At 38.0% G+C, this 14,485-nt stretch overlaps 1 protein-coding gene across 7 annotated transcripts in view; it reads left to right on the top strand.

The window, feature by feature from the left end:
• The window catches only part of LOC126470625 (histone-arginine methyltransferase CARMER), a 98,050-nt gene that overhangs the window by 35,687 nt on the left and 47,878 nt on the right, over positions 1-14,485 (top strand). For 2 of the 7 annotated variants that reach the window (XM_050098591.1, XM_050098594.1), the window contains exons 6-10: positions 2,673-2,763; positions 4,474-4,646; positions 5,080-5,302; positions 9,513-9,700; positions 12,779-12,868. In XM_050098591.1, the coding sequence (XP_049954548.1) occupies positions 2,673-2,763; positions 4,474-4,646; positions 5,080-5,302; positions 9,513-9,700; positions 12,779-12,868 (765 nt within the window). Of the gene's footprint in view, positions 1-2,672; positions 2,764-4,473; positions 4,647-5,079; positions 5,303-9,512; positions 9,701-12,775; positions 12,899-14,485 lie in introns of all 7 variants that reach the window. The other 5 variants (XM_050098590.1, XM_050098593.1, XM_050098588.1 and 2 more) reach the window with 3 other exon arrangements.

Below are 14,485 nucleotides of genomic sequence, written 5' to 3'. Positions count from 1 at the left end.
TGAAAATTGTACAAATTCTTTCACTTGTGATATTCAAGAAGTATTGCCGAGTAATGTAGATAGATGTAACTGGGATCGTGGTAATTGATTGCAGAAGTTGTTGTGGAACTTACAATAGGATTTATAACACAAACTGCACTCATGTAAACAATTCAAAACCTTAAAGATTCAGTGTTTTAAGCATCTCTCCAGATGTAGTAGTGTGCCGGCAATAGATGGACCTGGTTCTTCATAGGCAATGACATCTATTTTGAACTAAAAGTAAATACACAACATAACATCAGTTAGTAAAAAGTTGTACAGATTCATCTCTTTATCAGGTGATTTTATCATCAGGTTCAAAATGTTTTCAGTTACATCAAGAGTGCTCCAACAAGCACTTGATTTCCCTTATGAATCATTTGTGAATGATTTATTGTGCGAAAATGCACCTAGAGCACAGAGGAAGTGTACGGAGTGTATGTACAGATTCTAAAGCATTTACCACGTAAACTACATCCAAAGCATTCAGCACAGAGCCATAATAAGGCCAGCTCAGATAATCAGCAGTAGCACATCTGTAGCAGTGAGGGGGTTAAACAATTAACATATCTTAAGTTATAAGGAAAAGTGTTTGTGTGCTCAAGAATATTTCTGGGATTTGATTACTCAGGTATCTAACTGTTGTAATAGTTTAAATGTCATTGCCATTAAATTATTATGTTGAGAGTCATGACAAATGCTGTTCTGAATGCATAATTTGAGAATTAGTCAGTGTAATAGTCGAAAGTTATGGGTGAAACACAATGGATGGAGTGAGGGTAACAATTCACTGACCATCTATCCATTTAATCAACACCCTTGTTTATGTGGTATCCCTCTTCCTCCAGTCTATACTGTTCTCCCACTTTCTCCCACACATCCTATTTCAACACCTCTCCTACGCAACTTCGCCTACCTGCACAAGTGTTTGTTGTCTGAAAGCTTAACTGAAAGTTCAGTCTTGGGTTACTCAGTGTCTCACCTACAATGAGTGATTACCTTTATTCCTTCCATTGTTTAATTAAAAGATTCTTGGCTGATAAGTTTAATCAGTGAGTGTGTGTGTGTGTGTGTGTGTGTGTGTGTGTGTGTGTGTGTGTGTGTGTGTGTGTGTCAAATGAAAAACTACAAAGAACGAAACTTGTCTAGCTTGAAGGGGGAAACCAGATGGCACTATGGTTGGTCCGCTAGATGGCACTGCCATAGGTCAAATGGATATCAACTGCTATTTTTTAAAATAGGATCCCCCATTTTTTATTACATATTTGTGTAGTACGTAAAGAAATATGAATGTTTTAGTTAGACCACTTTTTTTTGCTTTTTGATAGATGGTGCTGTAATAGTCACAAATGTATAAGTATGTGGTATCATGTAACATTCTGTCAGTGCAGACGGTATTTGCTTCCTGATACATTACCCGTGTTAAAATGGACCGTTTACCAATTGCGGAAAAGGTAGATATCGTGTTGATGTATAGCTATTGTGATCAAAATGCCCAATTGGCATGTTCACCAGATATGACGTCCCCGGATTTCTTTTTGTGGGGAAAGTTGAAGGATATTTGCTATTGTGATCCACGGACAATGCCTGAAAACATGCGTCAGCGCATTGACAATGCATGTGCGAATATTACGGAAGGTTAACTACTCGTTGTTGAGAGGAATGTCGTTACACGTATTGCCAAATGCATTGAGGTTGACAGACATCATTTTGAGCATTTATTGCATTAATGTGGTATTTACAGGTAATCACGCTGCAACAGCATGCGATCTCAGAAATAAGTTCACAAAGGCACATTTATCACATTGGAACAACCGAAATAAAATATTCAAATGTACCTACGTTCTGTATTCGAATTAAAAAAACCTACCTGTTACCAACTGTTCGCCTAAAATTATGAGCCATATGTTTGTGACTATTACAGCGCCATATATCACAAAGTGAAAAAAATAGTCCAACTAAAACATTCATACTTCTTTATGTACTACATGAATATGTAATAAAAAATGTTGATTCCTATTTAAAAAAAACACAGCTGATATCCGTTTGACCTAAGGCAGCGCCATCTAGCAGGCCAACCGTAGTGTCTTCTGGTTTCTCCATTCAAGCTAGACAAGTTTCATTCTTTGTAGTTTTTTCGTTTGACGCTTATTTCGTGAGCTATTTGGCCCAGTCACGATCAATGGACCACCCTGTATAGCTGGGTAGCTGGAATGTGAAGGGAATGATGCTATCTCGCAGCAATGAATAAGTAAATGTGAATATAGGTAATTGCTACTGTAAAAATTAGTATGTTGCTTTCATCATTCACTGTAGTGTATTTTACCTTGACAAGTGTAAAAAGGTATCCTGTCCTTCGTATATTGTTTGATTAAGTTATATTAGTACTAAAATCAGTAATAACTATCCCCGTACAGTTTTTACAGAATTAGCTTGCTTAATGGACAAAATGAAAAGAAAAGATAATTTCAATATGTGACACAAAAGAATTCTTTGTAAAAGAATCAGTTGGTATTATAAAGAGGGATGATGTTACATTTTTATTTTGTCAGTCATTTAGTTCGCAGGATTTTACAGTTTTTAGATATTGTAGTAGACATGTATTGTGATATGTATAAATTCTGATAAAGATCGTTTGGTTTTTAATTTAGGTAAAATGTTCCCAACCAGGGGGGATCTGCATATAGCCCCCTTTACTGATGATAACCTTTACATGGAGCAGTTTAACAAAGCAAATTTCTGGTGAGTACGCACACTTTTTCAGTCACAGATGATCATGTAAAAAAGTATGAATAGTTTAGTTTGATGAAAGAAACAAAAAAAAAAAAATTGTAAGGTAGCAAAGTACTGTTTATAAGGAAAGTGAATTTGAGATGAACAGCAGCTTAATTTCGAAGATGACTTTGCTCTTCTTCCTCCTCCCTCTCCCCTCCCACCTCCATTTCTGCATTTCAACAGTGACTACTGACTGCACTGTTCCAAATTACACATATAGAATTGGAAATAACTTTAAGCAAAATATGACAACATTTCCATACCTGAATCGATTTGATGTACTTCACATATTGTCATTAAATATGGAGATGGTACAGCCACAATAAGAAGCCGTACAATCTTCATCACTAAGTTACAAATTGTGAGTGCATGATCACCATTTTGAAATAAGTGTTGGCATCTACAGGAAACCAGTTATATGACTGTACAGTGGCAAGTGACATGCTTGTATTCTGGCAGGCTAGATGTTGCTGCTGCATGTCAGTTCATGGCTTCAGTTGAGATAATCTTTTTAATTATGTGTACAAAACATTTCGTACGAAGTTAAGTACAAATAAATATAAAGTGCAGAGGATTGTGGTTACATGTTATATAATTTAACAAGGAAGGAGTAAAAACACCAAACAGGAAAATTAAGTGGAAACTTCAGGTTTCTCTGTGGTTTTCAGGTTGGTTGGTTGATTCAGGGTAGGGGACCAAACAGTGAGGTCATAGGCCACATTGGATTGATCAACGGTGGGGAAGGACGTCGGCCGTGTTCTTGTACAGGAACCATCCTGGCATTTACCTGAAGCAATTTAGGGAAATCACAGAAAACCTAAATTAGGCTGTCAGGTGCGAGTTTGAACTGTCGTCATCCTGAGTGCGAGTCCAGTGTGCTAACCACTGCGTCACCTCACTCAGTTCATTTCAAAGAAATCTAGATCAGTGGACAATTCTCTCTCTCTCTCTCTCTCTCTCTCTGTCTGTCTGTGTGTGTGTGTGTGTGTGTGTGTGTGTGTGTGTGTGTGTGTGTGTGTTGCTGTCATTCATTATTTTAGCATCTTCTTGCAAGTCAACATGTATTTAAGTGAACACTTTGCATTGTATCACAAGGAAATTGAAATATTTGTATACAGAGTGACTATTTTTTGACAAGGTCATGCAAAATCTAGTCTTAATCCCCTCTACCCATTAGATCAGATCCTGGGTATGTGCTAACGTTTAGTTCTAAGTAAAAAGTAAGACATCCAGAAGCATTCAAATGAAAAATAATTGAACAGATGCCTATCAGTTTTGGTAGGCAATTATTTCTAATCTTTCAGTAAATACCGGGGAGGTCAGTTACAGAAAACAGTGTTCTTCTTTCTCTTATTTTTCTTTCAGCTTCTAAACCAAATGTTAGCACAGAGTTACAAAAAGGACACCTCCCTTTGCATGAAAAGTACACTAACTAGTAACCCCTACAGGTTTTGAGGGGAGTGTTATCTACTGATATGTACAACGAAAGGAAAAAGAACAGCCTGGAGATGATGACATGTATGTAATAAAGTTATGCTACGTGTAATTTTTAAATCAGTTCCTAATTATTAAAGCATGTATTTATGTAGTGCTGTTATTACACAAATCTGTCCAAAAATTATACTAATCAGGTGGTAAACTTCTAGAGAGTTGACTGTGACTCTTTTTTTTCCCCAGGTATCAGCAGTGTTTCCATGGAGTGGACTTAAGCAGTTTAAGGCATGCTGCAATGAAAGAGTATTTCCGGCAACCCATAGTGGACACATTTGATGTCCGTGTTTGTATGGCAAAGTCTGTCAGGCATACTGTGGATTTTCAGCAGGCGAGTGAAACAGATCTCCATCGAATAGGTAAGTAAAGAAAACTGCTGAATGAGTGGTTTTATTTAAACACAAATAGAGTACTTTGCCTAATGTGACATCTGTGTGGACAATCATAGTTGTTACTTTATAATACTTACAAATATTGGACTGGAATTTCAAACAATAGCAAAGCCGTTTGTGATTGTCTGAAAGAGTATTTTACTTTACGGTTGATAGTGATGTCAAAGTGTTTACTCTGGGGAAGAATTTTGTGTTTGCAGTTGAATAATGGTGTTAATCGCGTTCCAAATTGAAGATACTCAATCCATAAACTGATAAATATGGTGGGAAATTGCTATTCTTGGTAATTATGCACTATGTCTAGTACACATTTTTGTGTTATGAGAAGTGCACACATTTGAGCTCCAGCTTTTAAGATCACATGTTTATTAAAACACATTAATTCATTTTCGTCTTACAGAAATTCCTCTGCAGTTTCACCTGTTGGAATCTGGAACAGTTCATGGATTAGCGTTCTGGTTTGATGTTGCATTTATTGGCAAAAATTCAACAATATGGCTCTCAACAGCTCCATCAGAGCCTCTCACACATTGGTACCAGGTTAGATGTCTCTTGGAGACACCAATTTTTGTGAAAGCTGGACAGCTGCTTACTGGACGAGTTTTGCTTTTAGCCAATCAAAGGTAAATTTAAAAAACGCTGAAAACTACTCTGTTATAATTTAATTTGAATATTGAACTTTTGCCTATGTACATTTTCAGAAGTGAAAGTCTGTAGACAACTGAACAAAGGAACATTCCAGATTTATATTTTTAGGACAGGTTTTTTTATTTTGCTTTTGTTTCCCCCTTTGTACCTCCTTTCATTTTCACCTCCACTTTGGCAGATTTAATGTTCCATTTGAATTCATCATTAGCTATTTCGTGTAAACATGCCCTTGGTGTCAGTATTGGAGTATTGACAATCAGTTGATTCATGACAGACAAGTGTAAAATGTAAAAGAAACCAGATCATGCTATTTAAAGCAGTAACAGTTTTAGAGCTAAAATCGAAATGTTATAAATTTATAATTTTTAGCATGAGAACAAAGTTTCTCATGATAACATCCTTGTATAAAATGGTGTCGTAAGTCTTGCCACATCACATTACAAAGAAAGGAAAATAAATCACCAGAGCTTTATACAATTTCCATCATCTTTATCAAGAACCATTGAATGTCATTATGCTGCTAGAAGTTGGTGGTTTGTGATAGCGAAACCTGTTGGAATGTAAATGCCTCAGTGAATATCTTTGCAATGTTTAAAAACTCTGGTTGAAGTACTGCTTCTGGCTAGTATACAGCTCAGCTGAGATGAAAGAAAAGTCATAATTGTGCTATACTGTGTAACATGATTACTTCCTCATGTGAATTAAACATATTATAAAAAATATTAAAAATACTAAGAAAAGTAATGAGAGTAGCAAAAATAATATGTAATGGAAAATACATATAAAATTCAACAAACAGTTAGGCTATATGGGGTGTTATGAAAAGCCACTGGTGAAAAGAGAGCATTGTGTAAAAATGTAACATTGTCACAAGAAAATAAAGTAACAAACCCAAAATAACCACATGTAATAGGTCAATGTGCATCAGCACTGCCATGCAAGATGAAGTAACAGATGTATTAGAAGGATTAGAAAAACTCCAACTCCACATGTATTGGTGATTTGTCTGTACCGATCTTAACAAAGAGTGCTCTATCTTATTTGAAGCACTTGCACTGATGTGACTGCTTGCTCTAAGCAGGCACTTTCCCAGATGCATTGAAAATGTGTGGGGTGACATAAACATGGACATTTATAAAAATATCACACTTGTAGATGATACCAAAATTCTACTAAAAGAAGTAGTAAGGAAGAGTTAAAGCAATCAGTAAACATGACCACAAAATGACTCTGCAACTGAGCACAGAATAGTCAGCTTAGAACAAAGGGAACTATCTGGCTAAAATTTCAGTGCTCTAAACAGTAATATGTACATTCCATTTGTCTCCATCAATCATGAGCCAGTTGGCAACAGTACAGAAACCAAATTCCTAGGATTACAAAGCACAATAAAATAGAATGTGAAAATGAAATGTCTTATTGCAAAATTCAGCAAGAACTGCTATCTTCTTTGCTTAACAAAATCCTACTGTAATGAAAAAACACTAAAGAGTGTATATTGTGCCTACTTTCATTCACATCCTGAATATGGGATGATATTTGCATTGTGCAAACTATTATAATCCTAAAAAATCCAAGAATACAAGTGGTTTTTGTAAGACACAGTAGCTTCTTGTGTCGACTTATTTACAACTGCTCTCCAAAATGCTCCATAAAGAAGTTGTTAATCATGGCTGGAAATAGTGGAGGACCCAAGGCCATTCCATCTGTCATTTCATAAAATTTTCTGCATAGCAAAAATTAGATGGTGACAAAACAGCTTCAGTCTCCAGGAGGAAAGCAGTCTGGTAACGTACCTGCCACAGAGCTGTTTGTTAACAGAAACTACATCCAGTTTGTGGTGTCACCGCCAGACACCACACTTGCTAGGTGGTAGCCTTTAAATCGGCCGCGGTCCATTAGTATACGTCGGACCCGCGTGTCGCCACTCAGTGATAGCAGACTGAGCGCCACCACACGGCAGGTCTAGAGAGACTTACTAGCACTTGCCCCAGTTGTACAGCCGACGTTCATAGCAATGGTTCACTGACAAATACGCTCTCATTTGCCGAGACGATAGTTAGCATAGCCTTCAGCTACATTTGCTATGACCTAGCGAGACGCCGTATTCAATTGATAATTAATATTATGAAGCATGTACCGTAACGAGAGATGTTCTACAATTGTGGATTAAAGTTAAGTATTATATCAACTACGTACTTTATTTGCAATTCTCAAGATATTGTCCTGTTCCAGACCTCACGCCAGTCAGCGTGTAATTAAACGCCTGCATTTCGGCCTCCTCTAGAAAAACAGTGTTGGCTCTTCTGCCAACACTACACAGTTAGCCCTCAATATTATTGAGCTAAACTGATTTACTTTTATCTTGACAAAAATCATAGTTTTCAATGTGAACATCACATGTTCACAATCATTATGGGCACCTTGATGTAACAAGATATTAGGCTAATTTGTAGGTGGGGAAAACCAACAGCACTAATAATGGGTCTCAGGGCAACATCTCATTTAGGAATTTTAGGCAAGCTTTACAGTGTGGTAGGTCTATGAGATCAGACCCTAATATTCTTAATGGCATCATGAAGTAGTTCAAAAACAAACAGGTCTGCCATTTCCTGATAAACGACAGAACAGGATCACATTCTGCTCATCTGCATGTATAATCATCCAACACAAGTGCTGCTTTGCTGAGATAATCTGCAGCTCGAAGAATGGCTGCGACATTTCCATTGTCAGCTGGGCAACACATTAGATATTTATCTCTCCACAAGTGTGAAGTCCTCTTGTTGCTCTGTGGAAAATTGACTTTGGAGGGTTGGCTGTTAGTAAAATGTGACCTCGGCAACCCTTACCTCCTTGGTCATGTATTGTGAAAGGAGTTTCCCTGTTTTCTTTCCAACTGCATTGTACTGGCTACTATATGTAAGAATAATTACTGACCTACTTTATATATGCATTATTGCCTGCCCCATAAAAATTAAAATGTGTAACCATTTGCATTATATCCACTCTTATTCCCACCATGGTCCAGTAATTATTTCTTCTCACCACAGTCCAGTGACTATAGTGATTGAAAAGTTATGAGGCAACATAAAATACCTTGTCTGAAACTAAGGCACATTTGTATGATATAATTTAACCATTGTAGCAAGGATCTATCTTAAGCTTTTAAAAGCAGCTACTTTGTGATTGACAGATAGCAGTGATTCTAAAATGATTCGGTTTGCTAATGACACTAGTTAAGTGCAATATAGGTAATCTGTCAAATAATGCAGTTAAAGACATAAGTTCATTGCTTGTAGAAAGTAAATTGATGCTAAATAACAATGAGACTTAGTTCTACAGTTTCTAACATACAGTTCTGACATTTTGATTACACAAAATGGGTATATGGTTAGCAAGTCTCAACAGTCCAAATTCCTAGGTGTTCATTATAGATGGTAAGCTGACATAGAAAACCCATGTTCAGGATATTGTTCAAAAAAGGAATGCGGCTGTATTTTCCCTTATTCTTGGTCCAGAAATGGACAGTTTGGGCAATGTGTAGTGTAAGTTCGTAAACCTTCTGTTGATCCCTGTTCAGAGTCTGGGAATTCTGACATTGACCTCAGTATGTACACGATGTGATCAAAAGTATCCGGACACGTGGCTGAAAATAAGTTCTTGGTGCTCTCCATCGGTAATGCTGGAATTCCATATGGTGTTGGCCCACCATTAACCCTGATGACAGCTTCTCTCTCCCCCTCCCCCCTCCCCCTCTCCCCCTCCCTCTCCCCCTCCCTCTCCCCCTCCCTCTCCCCCTCCCTCTCCCCCTCCCTCTCCCCCTCCCTCTCCCCCTCCCTCTCCCCCTCCCTCTCCCCCTCCCCCTCCCTCTCCCCCTCCCCCCTCCCCCTCCCCCCTCCCTCTCCCCCCTCCCTCTCCCCTCTCCCCCCTCCCTCTCCCCCCTCCCCCTCCCCTCTCCCCCTCCCCCTCCATCTCGCCGCCGCCCTCCCCCTCCCCAAAGAAGGAACATAAAAGCTTAAAAAGTAACTATTGTTGATAGAAACATCTAAAAGTGGAAAAATCCCACTCCTGAGTATTTTGTCTCCTTTAATGTAAATATTTTAATAATGATTCCATCATATAGACTACAGAAAACTTCTTTTTAAAGATAAGAATTAGCTGATGAGTTTCTAATCTCTTTGACAGGCAGAGTTATGATGTAACAATTGAGCTATGTGTGGAAGGCACAGGTACAAGGTCATCTAATACACTGGACTTAAAGAACCCTTATTTCCGTTACACGGGACAAGCAGCACAACCTCCACCTGGTGTCAATCATACCTCTCCAAGTGAAACATACTGGAGCCAGATCGATGCACAGGGAGCACGTCAGGGTAAGTAATGCTGGGATGAAGAAAATTTTTTGAGTTTTAACCATGCTGTAAACATCTGAAAGGGTTTCTCTAGCTGCTGCCCATAATTGAAATTCATTTTTATAGATTTAGTTATATCATTCTATGATATGTTTTTTCCTCTTTTTGGTTGTCTGAAAGTATGCTAGTTTTGTTTATGTAGAATTAAAAATGCTTATTCTTCCTTTTTTGTGCTTCAGAATGTCTTTTCTGAGGTATGTCATATTTTATAACTTATTCGTATTTGATTAATGTCAATTGAATAGTTAAGGATTCGTGATGAAAGTGATTTAGGGTAGGTCAATGAAGTGACCAGAAGCTGTTGGTTATGAGGTGGGATGGTTCCAAAACAGGCAGTATTTTCGAAATTCTCTAAAAATAGTGTTACATAATCCAGGCATTCGTGGATAACATGTCCCACAATCCAAGAATATTTCCAATGATACAGTACGTTAAAGAATGGTAACAGTGAATAAATCAAAGTTTTTGGTTTCTGTTGGGGTGAATTTAGTGCAGTAGTAAAAATATGCTGTAACTGTTTTGCGTCAGATCACACTAGATTAGAGGGCATGCGATATTCCACACTGTATTTCTGAGAAGAATCCAATAAGGCAAAGGCCATATTCATATTGATATACAAACATGAGCACTGCAGTATGCACTGGTGAAATTGTTTACACATTATTTTATCACTGTTGTTTTGCCAGGCTAATGCTGATGTTACCTTTTCTTCAAAGACCATTAGTCCTGCTAAGTATGTGGGAGAGTTTGGAAAGTAGAGTAGAGGCTATTAGGGAAGGTTGAGAGTCATGGCCGGATAGCTCAGTTTGTCAGAGAATTGTTGAATGAACTTCATTTTGGTGCTCCTGGACATACAAAATGATTATACGACAAAATGCAGTGCTCGGTTCAGAGAATGAACCTAACAGTCTGTGATTATGAAATTAGTAATGAGCACCTATAGCATGTCACACTGTTTAAATATTTACAGATAGTACTAAGAAATGTAAAATTTGATGGACATGTGAAATCAGTAGTGGGGAAGATGAATGGAAGTGTGTGTGTGTGTGTGTGTGTGTGTGTGTGTGTGTGTGTTGGAAAGGTTCTCAGAAAATGTTGCGCCTGTAAAGGAAATAACATATGATGGGCATTTGAAAAGTCCGTACAAAAATAAAAACTACTTATGTGTTTGGGGAAAACTTATTTTTCGACAGTCTCCTTTTAGACTTATACACTTCATCCAACGCTGTTCTAATTTGTTGATCCCTTCCTAATAATAGAAATTGCCCAAGTCTGCAAAATAGCTATTAGTTGCTGCAATCACCTCCTCATTTGAATAAAATCTTTGCCCCGCCAGCCATTTCTTCAAATTGGGGAACAAATAGTAGTCCGAGGGAGGCAAGTCTGGTGAATGGGGGGGAAAGTGAAACGAATTGGAATCCTATTTCCATTAATTTTCCGACCACAACTGCTGAGGTGTGGGCTGGTGTATTGTCGTGATGAAAAATCACTTTTTTGCGGTCCAATCACCGTCGTTTTTCTTGCAGCTCGGTTTCCAAATGGTCTAATTGTTGATGAGGATTATCCCTTGCGAATCCCAAAAGACAGTCACCTTAACCTTACCAGCTGAAGGACTGCTCTTCACCTTCTTAGGTGGGGATTCTCTCTTGGTAACCCATTGCTTAGATTGTTTTTTTGGTCTCAGGAGTACAGTAATGTACTCACGTTTCATCCACAGTGACAAAACAACACTTAGGCTGCGGATTCTTCCTGAACAGCTGCAAACAATCCTTGCAACACTTCATACGATTCAATTTTTGGCCAAGTATGAGCAATTGTTGAACTCGTCTTGCAGATAGCTTCCTCATGTCCAAATGTTTATGCAAAATATTATGTACCCGTTCTTCGAGGTGCCCACAGCACTAGCAATCTCACGCGCCTTAACTCTTCTGTCATCCATCACCATACCATGTATTTTATCAATGATTTCTGGAGTCGTAATCTCCACAGGGCATCCAGAACATTCAGCATCCCTTTGCCCATATGGCCACTCCAAAAATTTTGAAACCACTTATAAACTGTTCTAATTGAAGGTGCAGAGTCACCGTAATGTTTATCAAGCTTCTCTTTAGTCTCTTGAGGCATTTTGCCTTTCGTAAAGTAATGTTTAATCGCCACACGAAATTCTTCTTCATCCATTTTTTGACAATCGGTCGACTTCCTTGATTCACACGAATGCCAAACACAAAGAATAGACCAATATGGCTGAAACTTGGTGTGTGTTCCCTCTAAAGATGCTACTAACTAAACATGACCTAGATATGCGCCGATGGTGCCATCTCTCTGACTTTGCACGGACTTTTCAAACACCCCTTGTACAAGATCCTAGACTGCGAGAATAAGGTACGAGAGAGGCATATAGGCAGTCATTTTTCCCTTACTCCATATGTGAGTTGTAATACAACAGATATCGATTAAAATTGATCTGATACTCTTCACCCCACACCGTGCTTGCTCCTCCCCAACAAACATCTCCCCCAACAAACATCTCCCCCAACAAACATCTCCCCCAACAAACATCTCCCCCAACAAACATCTCCCCCAACAAACATCTCCCCCAACAAACATCTCCCCCAACAAACATCTCCCCCAACAAACATCTCCCCCAACAAACATCTCCCCCAACAAACATCTCCCCCAACAAACATCTCCCCCAACAAACACCTCCCCCAACAAACACCTCCCCCAACAAACACCTCCCCCAACAAACACCTCCCCCAACAAACACCTCCCCCAACAAACACCTCCCCCAACAAACACCTCCCCCAACAAACACCTCCCTTTCTCAGTACTGGAAAGTTATAGTTTTCACATTTTTGTGTAGTGGCCAGTCTTGCAACACAATCCTAGTGAGACAATATTCAAAAATTGCTGTTTGTGTTTAATCTAACATATTTGCATTTGTTTTTTGTGTTACAATTTTGAAATGATTGTATACTTTTACTTTAAAGTACTCGTGAACCACATGACACTTTTTCATAATTCCTTCCTTTCTAGCAGTGAATATGGTGAATGGAATAGCAGTGAATGGTTTGGGAGAAGTTGCCACGATAGATGCAAGTCAGACAGCACCCAACCTAATGGGACTGGGTAAGCAACTCAGCCATTATCTGATTATAGGTAGGAATGCTCTTCTTTAATTTTATGCATGTTGTTGGCTTGATTAATTTTCACCTTCTTTCTTATTCATGGACTACATATGTAAACTGGAAACGGTAGAAATGCTTTTTTAGTGTTCCATTTGGTGTTGTCTACAGGAAAAATCTGTACAGCATTCTTAAGGAAACCTCAAAGTTTAATTCTGTTAAGCCAAAAGTCTGTTAGTTTTGTTATATTTGTCAGAATGAATTTTCTAATAGTTTCATACTCTACCTTTAGCAATTACCCTTCCTACTACTTATCAGATTAGTGTTCTTCCTGCACCTCTGTTGTTTCATTCTGAAAAATAAAATACTTATCATTTTATTCCTTCATGCTTGACAGAAAATCTCCATTTTCTTCTTAGAGAAATTTTATGACTGTCAAAAGTGAATTGAAACTGACTTGATATTGTGATGTCCAAAAACCTTATACATGAGGATTTTGCAATTAGTGAAAATTTCTTTCATCTAAGTTGGAACTAATGTCATTGTCCCTCAGTTAAATAATTAATTTGAAATATTTATGCTGCTGATGTGCACTGTCAACACTTGCATTGTAACTACTGCTGTGTATCCATTTTTTGTCATTAATTTTAGAATACTTTTATTCTTTTTGCATTTTGGTTAATGTATAACTTCTTCCATATCTTGTTTGTATATTCCACCAGCTGGGAGTTTCGTAGCTGCACATCTTTATTTTAAAGAATTTTTTTATGAGGCACAAAAATAACAGAAGTAAAAATTTCATCTGTTGCTGTCAGCCACAGGAGATGCACTTTTTTTGTTGGTTCTTACAAGCCTCAGTCTGCAACTGCCATTTGTTTTTTCTTTCTGTTACAAAATGGGAGATCTTGCGTCCGCTGAAATGACCAAAGGAAGCAACCAAAAAGACATGGTCATGCTTGTGTCAAAATACAGTTCTGCAGAATTCTGTTATATAAACTAATTTTCATAAAATTTAAGCCATGCTATCAGGTTCCCTGCCTAAGCACCACCTGGAAATTGGGACCTTCTGAAAATACTTGAAAGTTTTTGAAATAATAATTTTGAATGATATTGTTTCACTTCCTTTAGCCATTCGGGTGGAAACTAGGTCTCCTGTGACATAACATCTCTGGTTGATGTATGTGAAAGATTTTCTTCCCTGAACTTCTCAGAGGGGTGTGTGCTAATTATGCATGTGACTTAGTAAAAACTCTTGTTAAAGCAATGTAATCATTTTCATATGTCCAGATACTTTGAGCTATGTTGGCAATCTTTGTGAGCCCACAGGTTGCACACTCTTTAGAGTAAAACTTCGGTTGGCCTAATGGAGTGTGTGCAAAATACATAAATTCAGCATGTAGGATACGAGTTGTAGTTTTCTGAAATTCAGACATCAATAAATCACTTGTTCTCTGGGTATGAGGCATTAAATAATTCGCGTAAGACACTTTCCTGTCATAAGCTTTCTCTGTAGGGTATTGTCTTTACTGAATACATTTGCTTACAGTGTTTATACTGTGTATAATTATTAGGTGTAAGTGAACTGGTCAGCATAATGACAAACAGCTCAATGTCAAAATCT

This window comes from Schistocerca serialis, chromosome 3, assembly GCF_023864345.2.
Source record: "Schistocerca serialis cubense isolate TAMUIC-IGC-003099 chromosome 3, iqSchSeri2.2, whole genome shotgun sequence".
In the NCBI taxonomy this organism is placed as follows: Eukaryota; Metazoa; Arthropoda; class Insecta; order Orthoptera; family Acrididae; genus Schistocerca; species Schistocerca serialis.
The sequence above is the reverse complement of the archived record's forward strand: the minus strand, read 5'-3'. Positions and strand labels throughout refer to the sequence as shown.